Source organism: Sabethes cyaneus, chromosome 1, assembly GCF_943734655.1.
Source record: "Sabethes cyaneus chromosome 1, idSabCyanKW18_F2, whole genome shotgun sequence".
NCBI classification, from domain to species: domain Eukaryota; kingdom Metazoa; phylum Arthropoda; class Insecta; order Diptera; family Culicidae; genus Sabethes; species Sabethes cyaneus.
The window spans coordinates 77,217,615-77,230,805 of NC_071353.1; the positions used below are offsets into that span (position 1 = coordinate 77,217,615).

The 13,191-nt window shown below is 36.0% G+C and overlaps 1 protein-coding gene across 1 annotated transcript in view; it reads right to left on the reverse strand.

Annotated features, from left to right (window-relative positions):
* LOC128745856 (homeobox protein homothorax-like) overlaps window positions 1-13,191 on the reverse strand; it is a 248,446-nt gene that overhangs the window by 176,324 nt on the left and 58,931 nt on the right. Inside the window, exon 3 of the mRNA XM_053842927.1 lies at window positions 5,154-5,302. Within this exon, the coding sequence (XP_053698902.1) occupies window positions 5,154-5,302 (149 nt within the window). The remainder of the gene's footprint in view (window positions 1-5,153; window positions 5,303-13,191) is intronic.

Genomic DNA, 13,191 nt, shown 5'->3' on the forward strand with positions numbered 1-13,191 from the left:
AATACGCAAAGTTTGAAAAAAAATCGGAGTACTTTTTTATTAAATTTATTTAATATTTTGACAAACTTTGTGGACTACATTCAATTGGTATTAATTGGTATCTTATATTAATGGTTGTAATTATATGTTCACATCTTGTAATGGTTGTAATTATTGTAGTTATATGTAATTAATTAATCTGTTGCTGGCCTTATCAAGGAATTACTAAGTGTACCCGGTTGAGCAGATTGCGTTGATTTGTTGGTAGATCAATTGAGGGCAGAGGTTGGAAAACTCGCAAAATGAATAGATACGCCGAGCATCGGCAAACGGTTTTTATCATGATAAAACAGCTACACGAGTGGTTCAATTCGCCTATAACAATGAGCAACATACACTCACGCTTCGTAGCATCGCTGAATATACGAATATCGTGAGCAACGCAAAAGTGCAAATTGACGCTTTCTGCTGCTTGTAAAGCCACTAACACTACTTTAAACTATTCCCTTTTCGTGGTAATATTATTTTAAATACTTTCCGACGACCCCGGGCATTCTATATCCGAAAAATCGAACACACTCAATGTTAAATATTCAATTTTTGAACGAATTCTGATGTTCACATTCAGGTTCTGTTCGTGATAAAATTCAAAGCTGATGCGTGCATTATCGGCGAGTAAGGCGAATAGTGTATGTTCATGAGGGATGTTCATCGATTCAAATGATCACTTTTTCGCGAATTCTCCAACCACTGATTGAGGGTTAAACGATGTTTGAATATTTTTGAATGAATTTCAAAAGAAGAATCAATATTGTAAACCATTTTATTCGTGAAAATAATTAAAAAACATATCATTCATAATTAGCACGATGGAGGAAAAACACTACAAAATTTCTTTGAAACTGTACATATTCAAAACTGGACGTAATTTTAGTCTCAAACCAAACCATTGCAATGGACGATTATTGAATCTACGCAACAGCAACCATTCGCCAAAAGTCATGACAGGTTTGTTTTCCTCCTGCATTCCAGGAATGAAATTAATGAAAGAAAGCCAAAGTAGTATGATCGAAATGTCTTCATATTTTCTTGTTCTCCTTTGTATTGCTCTTCCAAACGGTCTTCATATTCCAAAAACATTTCATTGAAGCAAGATGTTGCTTTTGCGAGTCGTGAGATAGAACTTAGGGCAGATCTCCTGCGGTTTAGTATACGAAAATTTATTTCGAAAACCGATCTTTGATCTAAACCGATACACAGGTTCATCGCAGGGGGGACTCAAACTCTTTTTAGTTTTTCTTCGAGTGCGCAGTTCGGTTTGTAGTGATGGCTATGTGGGTAGTATAAAAGTGTGCTCGCGTTCCTAACACAATTGGATATGAGAGCGCGTACCCAGAACCGATAACCAAGTCAGTCAAAGCAGCAGATACCACGTTTAATCTTCTCAACTGCTGCGCGTTATTTAACGAGAAAGGGAAACCGACCTGCCGTAGAAGAAAACGTAGATGCATCAAGAAAAAAAGTAGAATTGAAAGTTTTAAAGAAGAAATTGTAATATATTTATAAATTTGAAAGTATAACTTAACCGCGCACTGATCGTCTAGTGCTTCTGTACTAAATAAAAAAGGAATAATGATTGCTGCACATGTATTATTCAATAATCTGTGGAAGAGAAATTCTACCATAGCTGCCTCCAGAGTAGTCTCAATTAAAATTTTCGCAAAGGAAGCGAATTTTAAGTGGCGGTAAAAAGATCTTAATTGTTTTAGAGATAAACTTGCACCGATAAGATTTCGGTTACTTTCGGTTGCTGCAGACCTAAAAAAAGCAGTATTCAGTAAACCAATCATCGAGTGAAGGGAATCAATTGGTCAGCGAAGCAAATTAAGCAAATATATATACATTGTTTTACCTCAACAATGGCTTACCGTTCCGAAAGCGAAAAATCACATACCAATGAGTTTCGAGAGGTCGGGGCAAAAAGTGGTATATCAATATCTGCCGTGTTGAATCTACTACAATCATATATGTGCACTGCATGGCTCTCGCAAGACGGACTGGTTTGAAACGGTTCGGCATATCAATGAACGCATTACAATAAATCGCAGAAAATAACAAACAAGCCATCAGCAAAGAGGCGCATTTTACCGCATTTTTGCATTATGTGAGTGCATGCTTGGTAGATGATTTGCATTTTATAAATATAAATGTCTTGAATTATTTGTCATTTTGAATTGACATCCAAAATAAGATAAGATTATCGCGCGTGCATGCACGTTGATTTTTATTGCAAATATTGTACCAAACAGTGTCAAATAGCCGGAACAAACAGTAAAGCAACCTAAGCCGAAAACGATTGAAAACGATTCAAGTATATATAGGTATATTCAATGGAATACAACCATTCGAACAATATGTTTATGTTTTTGCCCGTACTATTTTCAGTGCATAAAATTACGGTACATGCACATATTCTCTGAAAAGTGTAGACCTCAGAATACACGTCCCAATATAAAAATCTTTCATGTGCATCAATCCGATGAGTCTGATTTGTTCTCCAATGATTGTGCAAAGAATTGCTATCACTGTAAACATGGGCTGTAAATCATATATCACGTACATAAATATTGCATCATTATCAGCATTTTTTCGGTAAGGTGCATAAAAGCAAACTCGATTCGATGTTGACAAACAGTTGGATAATGTATTGTTGTATCAATTGAATTGAAGTGGATGTTCCACGGTTCTAAGCAAAACATAAGCACTTCAAGGACAAATATATTATTATGATGCGCAGACGAGCTGTAAAATCATCAAAGATTTGTCTTCACATTATGAGAGCAATTTTTTACCAACATGAAAAAAAGAACAAAAATTGCCGACAAACACAACTTTTATAGGAGTTATTGTCGAGTTACAAAAAATAAAACCAGCAAAGCAAATCCTTGGTGCTACATTTCGCATTCGGAACTAGACCTTTTCGTTTATTCGAAAGACTTTGTAACCAGCTGTTAGTTTACAGAAAAACTGTAAGGCTAGTGCTACGGTCTTACAGCCTCTTTCAGAGATTCGAACATACCATAATTGGTTTCTTATACCAGTGTCATACTCGAGGCGAACTGGGAGCAAGCAATCAGATGCATTTTGCATATAGTGGGATGAGCAAAACCTTCACAGTGCGTCAATGCTAATCGAAATAATTGGCACCCTAGACAGGTCCTCGACTGGAATAGACATCGAATCTGATGTCAATATCGTCAAACTGAATCAAACATAAACGCATAACACATCGGACAAGGCATTTATAATTCCAAACAGCATAGTCAAGATCCTGTAAGCTAAGAGTGAAAATCGAAAAATATCTACAGCTGTTTCCGGCAATTATGATGAACATTAATCCTCTAAGCATGGTATACATCTTTTTAGTACCGCAAAATTCACTGAAAAGGTCATAACTTTCGGGGAATCCATTACGGGTTCTTAGTGTCCAAACCAAATGAATTTGGATGTCGATAGTTTGTTTGAAAAAACCAACATGTCTCAAACAAATTTTAAAAGATTTACGAAATTTCACCGAAATAACTGCGGAACCAAGTGACATGTGACCACAATCTGGAACTATAAAGTGAGAAATAGGGGATATGTGATAAAAGTTTACTGTAAACCACACAAAAGTCATTAAAAATGCTTAATGATATTACATGCATTGTCTCAACTTACACGAATTACAAAAATGAACAGAACACTCCTACTACTTTTTTTGTAAGATTATAGTCACTTTAACAGCTTGGGTCATTCGTGACTTCTGCGGGGCTGGGATTTGAACCCGGGTCCTCAGCGTGAGAGGCGAGAATGCTAACCACTACTCCGGGACGGACCTCACTACTACTACTACAAAGACTACAGTGTCTGCAATTGCGATGCTAACTATCAATAGTTCGTTTGTTTTTAAAGACATGTATTAATAAATTTTTTGTCACCTCGAAACCTCAGACATCTTTCCCAAACCCTATATTATTTCAATCCAGTCTGATTCATAACAAAACGGATTAGCTTAGAGTCATTGTTGTCTATCAGTATGAGCATGCTCTTCATTTATGGCATCAGGTTACGTGCTAGTGCTCAAACGACCAATTTTACTATTTCGGCGGTCAACGCTATGCTGCGTTTATTCACTCGCTCACCATGTATAAAATTTCACTTAATAAACGCTTGGTGCGATGCAGTTCAAGAACAGAAACAGAGGAAAGCAGAGGAAAATCACCCAGCAGGACTCTTGACCCCCGCAATGTTTACATGCCGTTTACACAGCGGTCACGCTCAGCTTTCAATTTATCATTGGTTATGCGTTTGTTGCTTGGATTGGAGAAGTTTTTTTACCTTCTATTTTGGTTGCAGTTTCTGTTGTATAAGTCACCATAGTAGAGTCTTATTCAAAATAAAATATCTGTGTATTTTTAAAAAGTGCAGGCAGTATTCGATTTAGTGCTGTGAAACATTATTTCATTTATTTCGTATCCCTTACAAGTTCAGATACGTTGAAGCTTCTAGGTAGTCTAGCTAGATGTCCTGTAATAATAGGCGGTATGAATATTATAGTTTGCTTTGCTTTTATTATGTAAACTTTATGGGATAAGGACAGCTAACTTTTCCATTCACACAGCCTAAAATATCCACTCGTACTGAAAGGTGAAAAGCTGCTCAAAGAAATCTTTTTGTGGACCTCGTGTAAGAACCCTATAAAGTAAGTGAACTGCTGTGTGGCCCATTAATTGAATCCGTACCGAATTCAAATAATTTCTGCCATACAACACTTTTGTGCACATAGACAATTTCAATGCAACTTCCAAGATTGCTCTAAAATCTTGTTATACTTATGCGAGAATACCAAATAATATAACGAGAGCAATTGAAAAGTGTATGCATATACAATATTTACCATTGTCCCTTTTCATATATCAAACACTTATTCGTCCTACGAATTCAGTTTAACTTCGGATTTCTAAGACAAACTTATTGAATGAAAGCTTCCATTACAACGAGTGTTAAATTACGCTTGCAATCCTTTTAACAAACGGTAGAACAGTAACATTTATAACTGTCTTTGTTTGCACAGTTGGGAATGGAAGAGACAAAACATAACAAAATATAGAGATGATTTACGAATGACTCACCGTTAGATGTTGAAACAACCACGCTCTTAGAATATTAGTTGCGACCTTAGGAAAAATGCCACGTTTTTTCTGGTTTTTCTTGCCGTTCGAATCGTCATCTTCCTCCCCCGTTCCTTCACCGCTGCCAATACTCGTATTACTGGCATCACCTGTAATGACATGAACAACGAAAGAAAAAGATATGAAATGACATTTTTTAATTGCACCATTATAAAATATTAGTGACAATTCTCGCGCGTGCCCAGCATACCAGCTATCCCAATCGCAATCAAACGTATAAGAAAAAAAACAAGAGAAAAATCTGGAATGGTGCCGGATTATTTTATGAATACGATTAGGTATGCGAATTTGACCAGCATGGTGTCGAGGGACTAACAGTATCGTTTTGGTGTGATATCGTCGCTCGCCTGCGGGAAAAGATAATAGGATTATGCACCCTTTTTCGGGACGAAATGAAAGTGTTATCTAAATGGATCAAATGTGCACTAAACACATTATATGATAAATCTTGAATTGTTTACCGGTCATAATTGTATTGCTGTTCAGCATTTACATTTTGTTTAATATCGAGGACACGCCCTTATCAAGGTATCCAAGTATAAATTGGAATTTGCAACTATAAGCCTTTAAAAGTATTGCGTTAATACATATCAATAACTTGCTCCTCGAAATGCGAGTCCAATTTTTTCATAATTTTTCTTCACTCAAGAGTGGTGCTAGAATTTATCTGTTAATTAGGAAGTTATCGCCATTGTCGTATTTATTTTGTTCAGAAAATATATGAAATGTTGATGGATGCAAAACGGATAACAATTTCTTAAATAACGCAATCACAACTATGAATTTTTCGAAATTATCGGTTAACAATATGACTAGCATTGATTGGGATTGAAAAACTTGTTTTCCAAAATATGTGTTTGCGGTGGTTGTATAAATGTATCAGCTTTTCTGCTTTTCTTTTTCCAGCGTTGTAATCTCTCTTCGAGCTAAAAATGTTCTCCCTCATTTGGAAACTCACTTGCTACCCGAAAAACACCACCCCATGGGGGAAGAGGATGCCCTAAATCACTCCGCTCAATTAGAGACCGTTCTAGCAAAGCCGTTCCCGAGAATACACCCTTCGCCCACTTGTTCCTTTTCAACCGTAGATATCGACCATCCTTGCGCAAACGTGAAGTTATATCAAATTTTGCTACCCTTGGCTATTTTTAATGAATCTTAATGCTTATAATGTACATATTACAATATTTATTCAGATTAAGTAAATATATTTATCCACCAAAAAGCCAGCATTCTGTTGTGTTGTGTCGAGCCTAGATTTGATCACACCAGCGTCAGTAAGGACGGCCGAGGTGTGGTAGCGAAATTTTGCTGCCGTGTGTGTTTAACGCTTCGGAGGGATTGACGCAGAAAATTAAAAACAGTTACATTGATGGTAAAATGAGCTGCGTAAGGGGTTTTGCGGGAGAAAAGTATCTCCGGTTAGTTGGTGATGATAACCGGTAATCTCTTTTGCATTGAAATGACGTCCGAGTGAGTTGGTTAGTGATTCTTGACACTTCATTTAAATTGTGATATGAAACTGTTTCCGTCTGCGTCTCGGAATCGGAAATTTACTTTCAGTATCAACTGGTCCTTTTACATGGTTTTCTTTGTGGTATGGTATTATACATTTTCTTCATGTTCGACGACAAGGAAGGAAAGGCGAACGCCGCTTTATAAAAACATCGCTACCCTTATGCATGTCCACGCTTAACTTTAAGGAATCAGTGGTGTTTAATGTTAGTAAAAGATGGTTCAATTTTTAATACTGCTATTGTTATCATTTAAACAAAACACCCGACGGTGAAATGCACCTTTAAGAATATTTCATCTTAATATTTGACACTACCCCGAAAGTAGAAAAACTGATTCCTGAATATTCACCAGCCAGTATAAAATTCTTGCCACCCTGGTTAAGTTATACTGGTATTTTTCATTTTGTCCTCAGAAATGTTAGATATAAGAATATATGTTTTATATAGCCGATGAATCCATGAACATACGTGCTATATTGCTTCGATGATATGTGTCATTTCGAATTGCCATTGATTAGCATTCAAAGTCATGATGACAATTAGTTTCATTGCGAGTTGTTTTATCACATTGGGAAATTTCGTAAAACGACGTAATGGTCAATGCTCTATCCAGCGCAAACGGTTTGAAGTGGTTGCAACGCTTTGAACGTAGCGTTTTCCACACCAAGGTCAAACGCAAAATGAACTTCGAAAGTACTACCCACGACTAACGCAACGTCTAAAAAGGCGTTTGAGTGATTTCATTAATTCGTTTATATTAAGCATTATTTTCATTCAAAAAAAATTTGGTTTTAAATGCATATAACAAATATTAGAAGTGATAGCAACTTACGAATGTAGTAAACGGAAAAAGGCATTACAATAGCATTTCTATTTTATGTTCACAAAAACAGTCTAGCACACCAAGTACCTATCATCACCTATAAATCATCGGTCACAGAAAGCTTCGTTTCCCACTATTCGCGTATGTTGCATGTATCTGAGGCAAATTTTTGATTGCGAATTCAAATATATCAATAATTTAATTAAAAAGAGTGATTGATTGATACCGACAGTTGTCAATATTTGGATGTAAACACAGATATAAATTTTTTATCAGCTCGCCACCGCGGAAGCTGATTTTTTCCACACGCTTTACTCTACTTTTTTGTTCGCAGCTATATATCTACACGCTTATATGAGTCTACTTAGATAGGAGATCGTAAAATCTACTACAACAAAGTTCGCTATGCATAACACATCCGGCTAACTTTTTAGCTTAATATAGTTGAGCAACTATCGTCACCTATTAACGAAGCCATTGACCTGAAGTAAAGGGTCCGATTGCAATCTGGTGTGAATCTTCCCATTTCAAAGAGTTTTACATTAAAAATTCCTTATATTTAAAATTTTCAAACAATACTGCTAGCAATCTGTGGATAAGCATTTGAAATTTTTACAGTTTGCTTCGCATTACTGGCTTCAGACTTTTCAACTATTATTCAACGACTATTTTTAGTGTCATTTAACTAGCATGCAAGTACGAAAAGCGACATTTCTCATGGGATTATCTCACAAGAAATTTGCGTGATGAAATAATCTTGCGAAGCTCTTATTGGCGTTTTCGTTCGTTTTCCTTTCCTCTCCTTTTCCAAAAATCGTCATCTGTACCATGACCTTCTCATAACTTTTGGATCTTTTGATTTTAACGATTTGACAGCATTTGATTGGTATTTAAACCCTCAGGATGCTATCAAATTTTTTTCAGCCTGAAAAAATTTTGATAGCATCCTTTTGAGATCCGTTATTCGAATTAGCTGATAAAGATCCCAATTTTGAAAAATATAACTTATTTACTCAAAAAAAGAGAGACCGCCAAAAGGCGGTCTTGGGCAGGTGAGCTAAAAAAATTTTTTTCAAGAGTAGCAGCAATTGGAACAAACTTTTTTTTGTTTTGTTGGTAAACGGTTAATGAACATTTTTATGATTTTTGAGCCTTGTAAACAAAACACGACTTAAGAAAAAACAAAAACATTGCATTTTTTCGTACATTTTCGTCTTCTTATTCCTTGTATCTCAGGTTGTGGTTTGTTCACAAATTTCAAAATCTATAAAATTTATTTCATAATATTATTCAAGAAAACAAAAAGAAGTTTGTTTCAATACGTTCCTGAGAAAAATGTACATAAAGTTCAAAAAACCATGACTTTGCTTACGCGACGTCCGGTTGCGTAAAGCATTTTGTGATATTTTTTCGTAGCCCCGACCATCTTTAGTGTTAAATGCGGTCAATAGAGATACCCGACCCGACCCGTACCCGGTTACAAAACCAAAAATTAAGAACCCGTACCCGAATCGAACCCGCAAATTATTTTTTTTCGATACCCGAACCCGGCGGGTACGGGTACGGGTGTGGGTTTCGGATAAATTTTCCACTACCCGACCATCTCTAGTTGGTGCTACGATCCTATTGACTCTAATAGCCTCTCCCAGCTGAGATTCGAACGTACGACAACTGGCTTGTTAGACCGACAAGAATAAGCAACTTATTTACCGGGATAAACGAAGTAGTTTATGATAACTGTAGCATGATTCTGAGCGGAAATAGTCGAATGTCCTAGGTATTCAGTGGTGTACAGTGCCGAGAGATTTCGCCCGTAACTTTCGTCGATAGATCACATCATCCACTAAGATGAATCCTGATCTACTTCTCTCTCTATTAACAACAACAATTTCTTTAGCTAAGGTTTGTTTTTTTTACGTTTCAATTTTACTATTAACTTTATTCTGACAGACACGTACTTCGTCTACGACTAGCAAGCTTCATCAGTAGTGTTTTGACTTTCCGTTCATTCTACAATTTCTTTCCCGAAATGCTTGTGAAAATGCAGAAGTTTCCATAGTTTTTAGTAGCAGCAAGTATTGGACTTACATTGCTGCCCATCCCATGAGGACTCTCGTTTAGAAGTGAGAGGCGTCAGTATCGATCAGCATCCAGGGACTTGATAAGGCTGTATAATGAGGAATACATTCTGTCCCAAACACGCTTTTTCCAGGCATCATTTTGGATAATTATTATTGATAAATAGATATAACAATAATGAAATGCAGCAATAAAACGGTGTTTCACGTGATATTCATATTTTGTTAAGGGTAAGATGGGATACTATGCTAAAAGTGTTTGTTTGAAAACACATAACACACTACTACAAGTGGTATCATTAACATTTACGAGTGTTATCATCAAAAACTAACAGGGGTATTCACGTATCGCTTGCTATGTTGCATAAACGGTGTATTCCGTTTATATACTGCCGCTGTTCGCATTACAGTTCCGGTTTCTATGGAGATGGAACTGTTATACGAGTAGCGGTAGTAAATATACGCAATACGTCGTATACGCAACATAGCATGCGCAAAGTGAATACCCCTAATCTAGTCTATAGCTATAAAAATGGATTTCTGTCTGTCTGTCGGTATGAATCGAAAACTACTAAATCGATCGGCGTGAAAATTTGCATGTAGGGGTTTTTGGGGCCGGGGATGTTCTTGTGATAGTTAGAGACCCCTCTCCTCTAAGAGGGGGAGAGAACTAGAGAACTAATCAAGCAAGTGAAACCAAATTTGGCATATGGGTGTTTTTAGAGGCAAGAATTTTTTCTATGGTGAATTATGACCTTTCCTCCTTTTAAGAGGGGGGGCTCCCATACAAATGAAATACAAAATTGTTCATAACTAGAGAACTAATCAAGCAAATGGAACCAGATTTGGTATGCGGGGGATTCTGGAGGCGTGAATTTATTTTATGATGGTTTGAGACCCCTCACCCCTCTGGTAGTGGGATAAGGATTCCCATAAAAATAAAACGGAAATTTAGCGTTACTCAAAAACTAATCGAACTCGTCAAATTTTTTCTTTCCATAAAACATTAGTCAACAAGGCTATTACAAATATTTTATAAAGTTTTCGTCCTTTCAGTGTTGGGCAGAGAATTTTTCAATCGAGCAAAAATAATGTTTTTTTTGCCTAAAGTTTAAACGTAAAAACCAAATCTGTTCTTGCTTTTCATATATATGTTATTGTTTTCCATTCAAGAACCGACGAAAAGAAAGAAAAAATGGCAATTTTTGGAAATTCTATTGTTTGAATTTCCATTTCTGTTTGGTGTTAGACGCGTTAACTCATTTTTCGAGTTCTTTAGGCTCAGAGCCCACAGAAAATGAATTTTATTAAAAAAAACTACAAGGTATACAGCCCTAAGGGTTGTACGAATGGGTGACGTGGGACTATATCAGATCATTAAATCAAAGACTAATGTAAACTGCATTTCTGGTATATGTATGTTCAAAGAATCTGAGTGTTTTACTAGTTTACTTTCACAGTTTATGTTTATGTTTATGTAGTTTAAAAAATATGGCACATACGCAAACATTTTTGTTTTATTTGTATGAAAGTCCTTATCCTCCTACCACAGGGGTAAAGGGTCTCAAATCATCATAAAATAAATTCCATAAATTCCACATGCCAAATTTGGTTGCATTTGCTTGATTAGTTCTCGAGTTTTGAGGAAATTTGTGTTTCCTTTGTATATGAGCCCCCCCTCTTACACCGTCCCTAAAAGTGCTCTGTCGCCCGTCCATAAAATTGCTGATCATTTTATCTTTCCAACGATATATAAATTGTTCTGTTTCGTTCAGTAGTTTAGTAGTTATTAGCATTTGAAATCTTTCATTCCAACGTTACACTCCTATTTTCGTTTTCACAAAGTGCTACCCAGTCCCAGAAAGTAAACAAACGTAGTCCTACGTCAAAAATCGAATTGCACCCCACAAATTATTTTTTGTCCTCCGATTTTTCAAGCAAATTTCAAAAACTTTAAAATTAATCTGCAATGGCCTAATAAGAGGTTTATTTGTTTTCCTAGGTCTACTGACCTCTATTACTTTCCTTCAGTTGGGTCCGAATGAGCGAGTGAGTAAGGAGAGGGTTACTTCTGCAAAATGGTACTTTCCACGAAAAAGTTTTCCGTGAAATGGTACATTCCGTTTAAGGTTTTTCGCGAAATGATATTCGGCGAAATGTAATCCGCTTTATTATCCGCTTTCTGGCTAAGTAATGGGGGGAGTTGTTTTCTACTTTACTGTGAGGAAAAATTGCAAATTTGTATATCAAACTACCCATGTTTTCATAGTTACGTAACTGCCAAAATAAATCATTTAAGGTTGAACTCCTCAGAAACTTTATTTATGTACAACACAGTTTAATTTGTGGCAATACGAAGTTCGTTGGGTCAGCTAGTAAATAATAATTATAATAAATAACTAGTTTTTTAAGCTATTCGATGCATTTACTGACTTAAAATCCTTTAAAATAGTTTTGGGCATGTATATGCTTATATCCAACATCCCACCCACTGGTTAAGCTCTTGTAAATCATAAATTTTAGGCGCTACCTCTGCAAACCATCATAAACTACAGAAGGATTCGCATTTGTGCAAGAAACGCAATCTAATTCTTTCGGATTGTTATTATCCAGTGCATTTGAATTGAGTAGATGTTTAAGGGGACATGACCGACTAGTTTTAAAATTTTGAAATTTTGAAAAAACCATTTTGTTTTTATTTCAGATATTGATTCTGCGGTCTTTTCCGCTTATTTTGATCCTAATTTTGCTATGATACGACCATGGGAAGTGACCAAAAAACGATCATATACATAAGCATGCCAGTGCGGCGTGAAACAACCTCCACGGAATCAATCAGCGCTCCAGTAAAAACACGATTTTAAAACTTTATGTACTTTGTTCTCAGAAACTACACAACGTACTGGACCAAACTTTTTTTGTTTTGTTGATAGTAGCTAAGAAAAGACTTTTATAACTTTTGAACTTTTTAAACAAAATACAGCTTGAGAAAAACAAAAAAGAAGAAGAAAGTTTCTCAGAAACTGAGAGAAAGGTATACAAAAAAATTGAAAATCGGATTTTTACAAGAGCAGCGTTTTGTTCCGTCGAGGTTGCGCCACGCCGCACTGGAATGCTCATGTGTATGATCATTTTTCGGCCACTTCCCATGGTCAGATCATGACAAAATTAGGATCAAAATAAGCGGAAAAGACTGCAGAATCAAAATCTGAAATGAAAAAATAATTATTTTCTCAAAAATTTTAGTCGATTATGATCCGTTAACAAATCTCTGCCACTTGACATCGGACCACATTGTTGGTACGCGAGCTACATTATCGGCAAACAATATTGATATCGAATATCAAGTACGTCGAAAAACGCAGAGAATAACAGTTCTTGCTAACTAAATTTAATTACGTACAATAAAGTCAAGTTCATTGATATGATAAATTTAAAGAAAATAAAACGTAAAAATTGAAAGGAATTTCATTACACAAATTAAAATCTAAAAATACAATAACGTTGTAATGTAACCAATGCACAGTGGGGCAACTCCATACAAATGCTGACCAAACAAA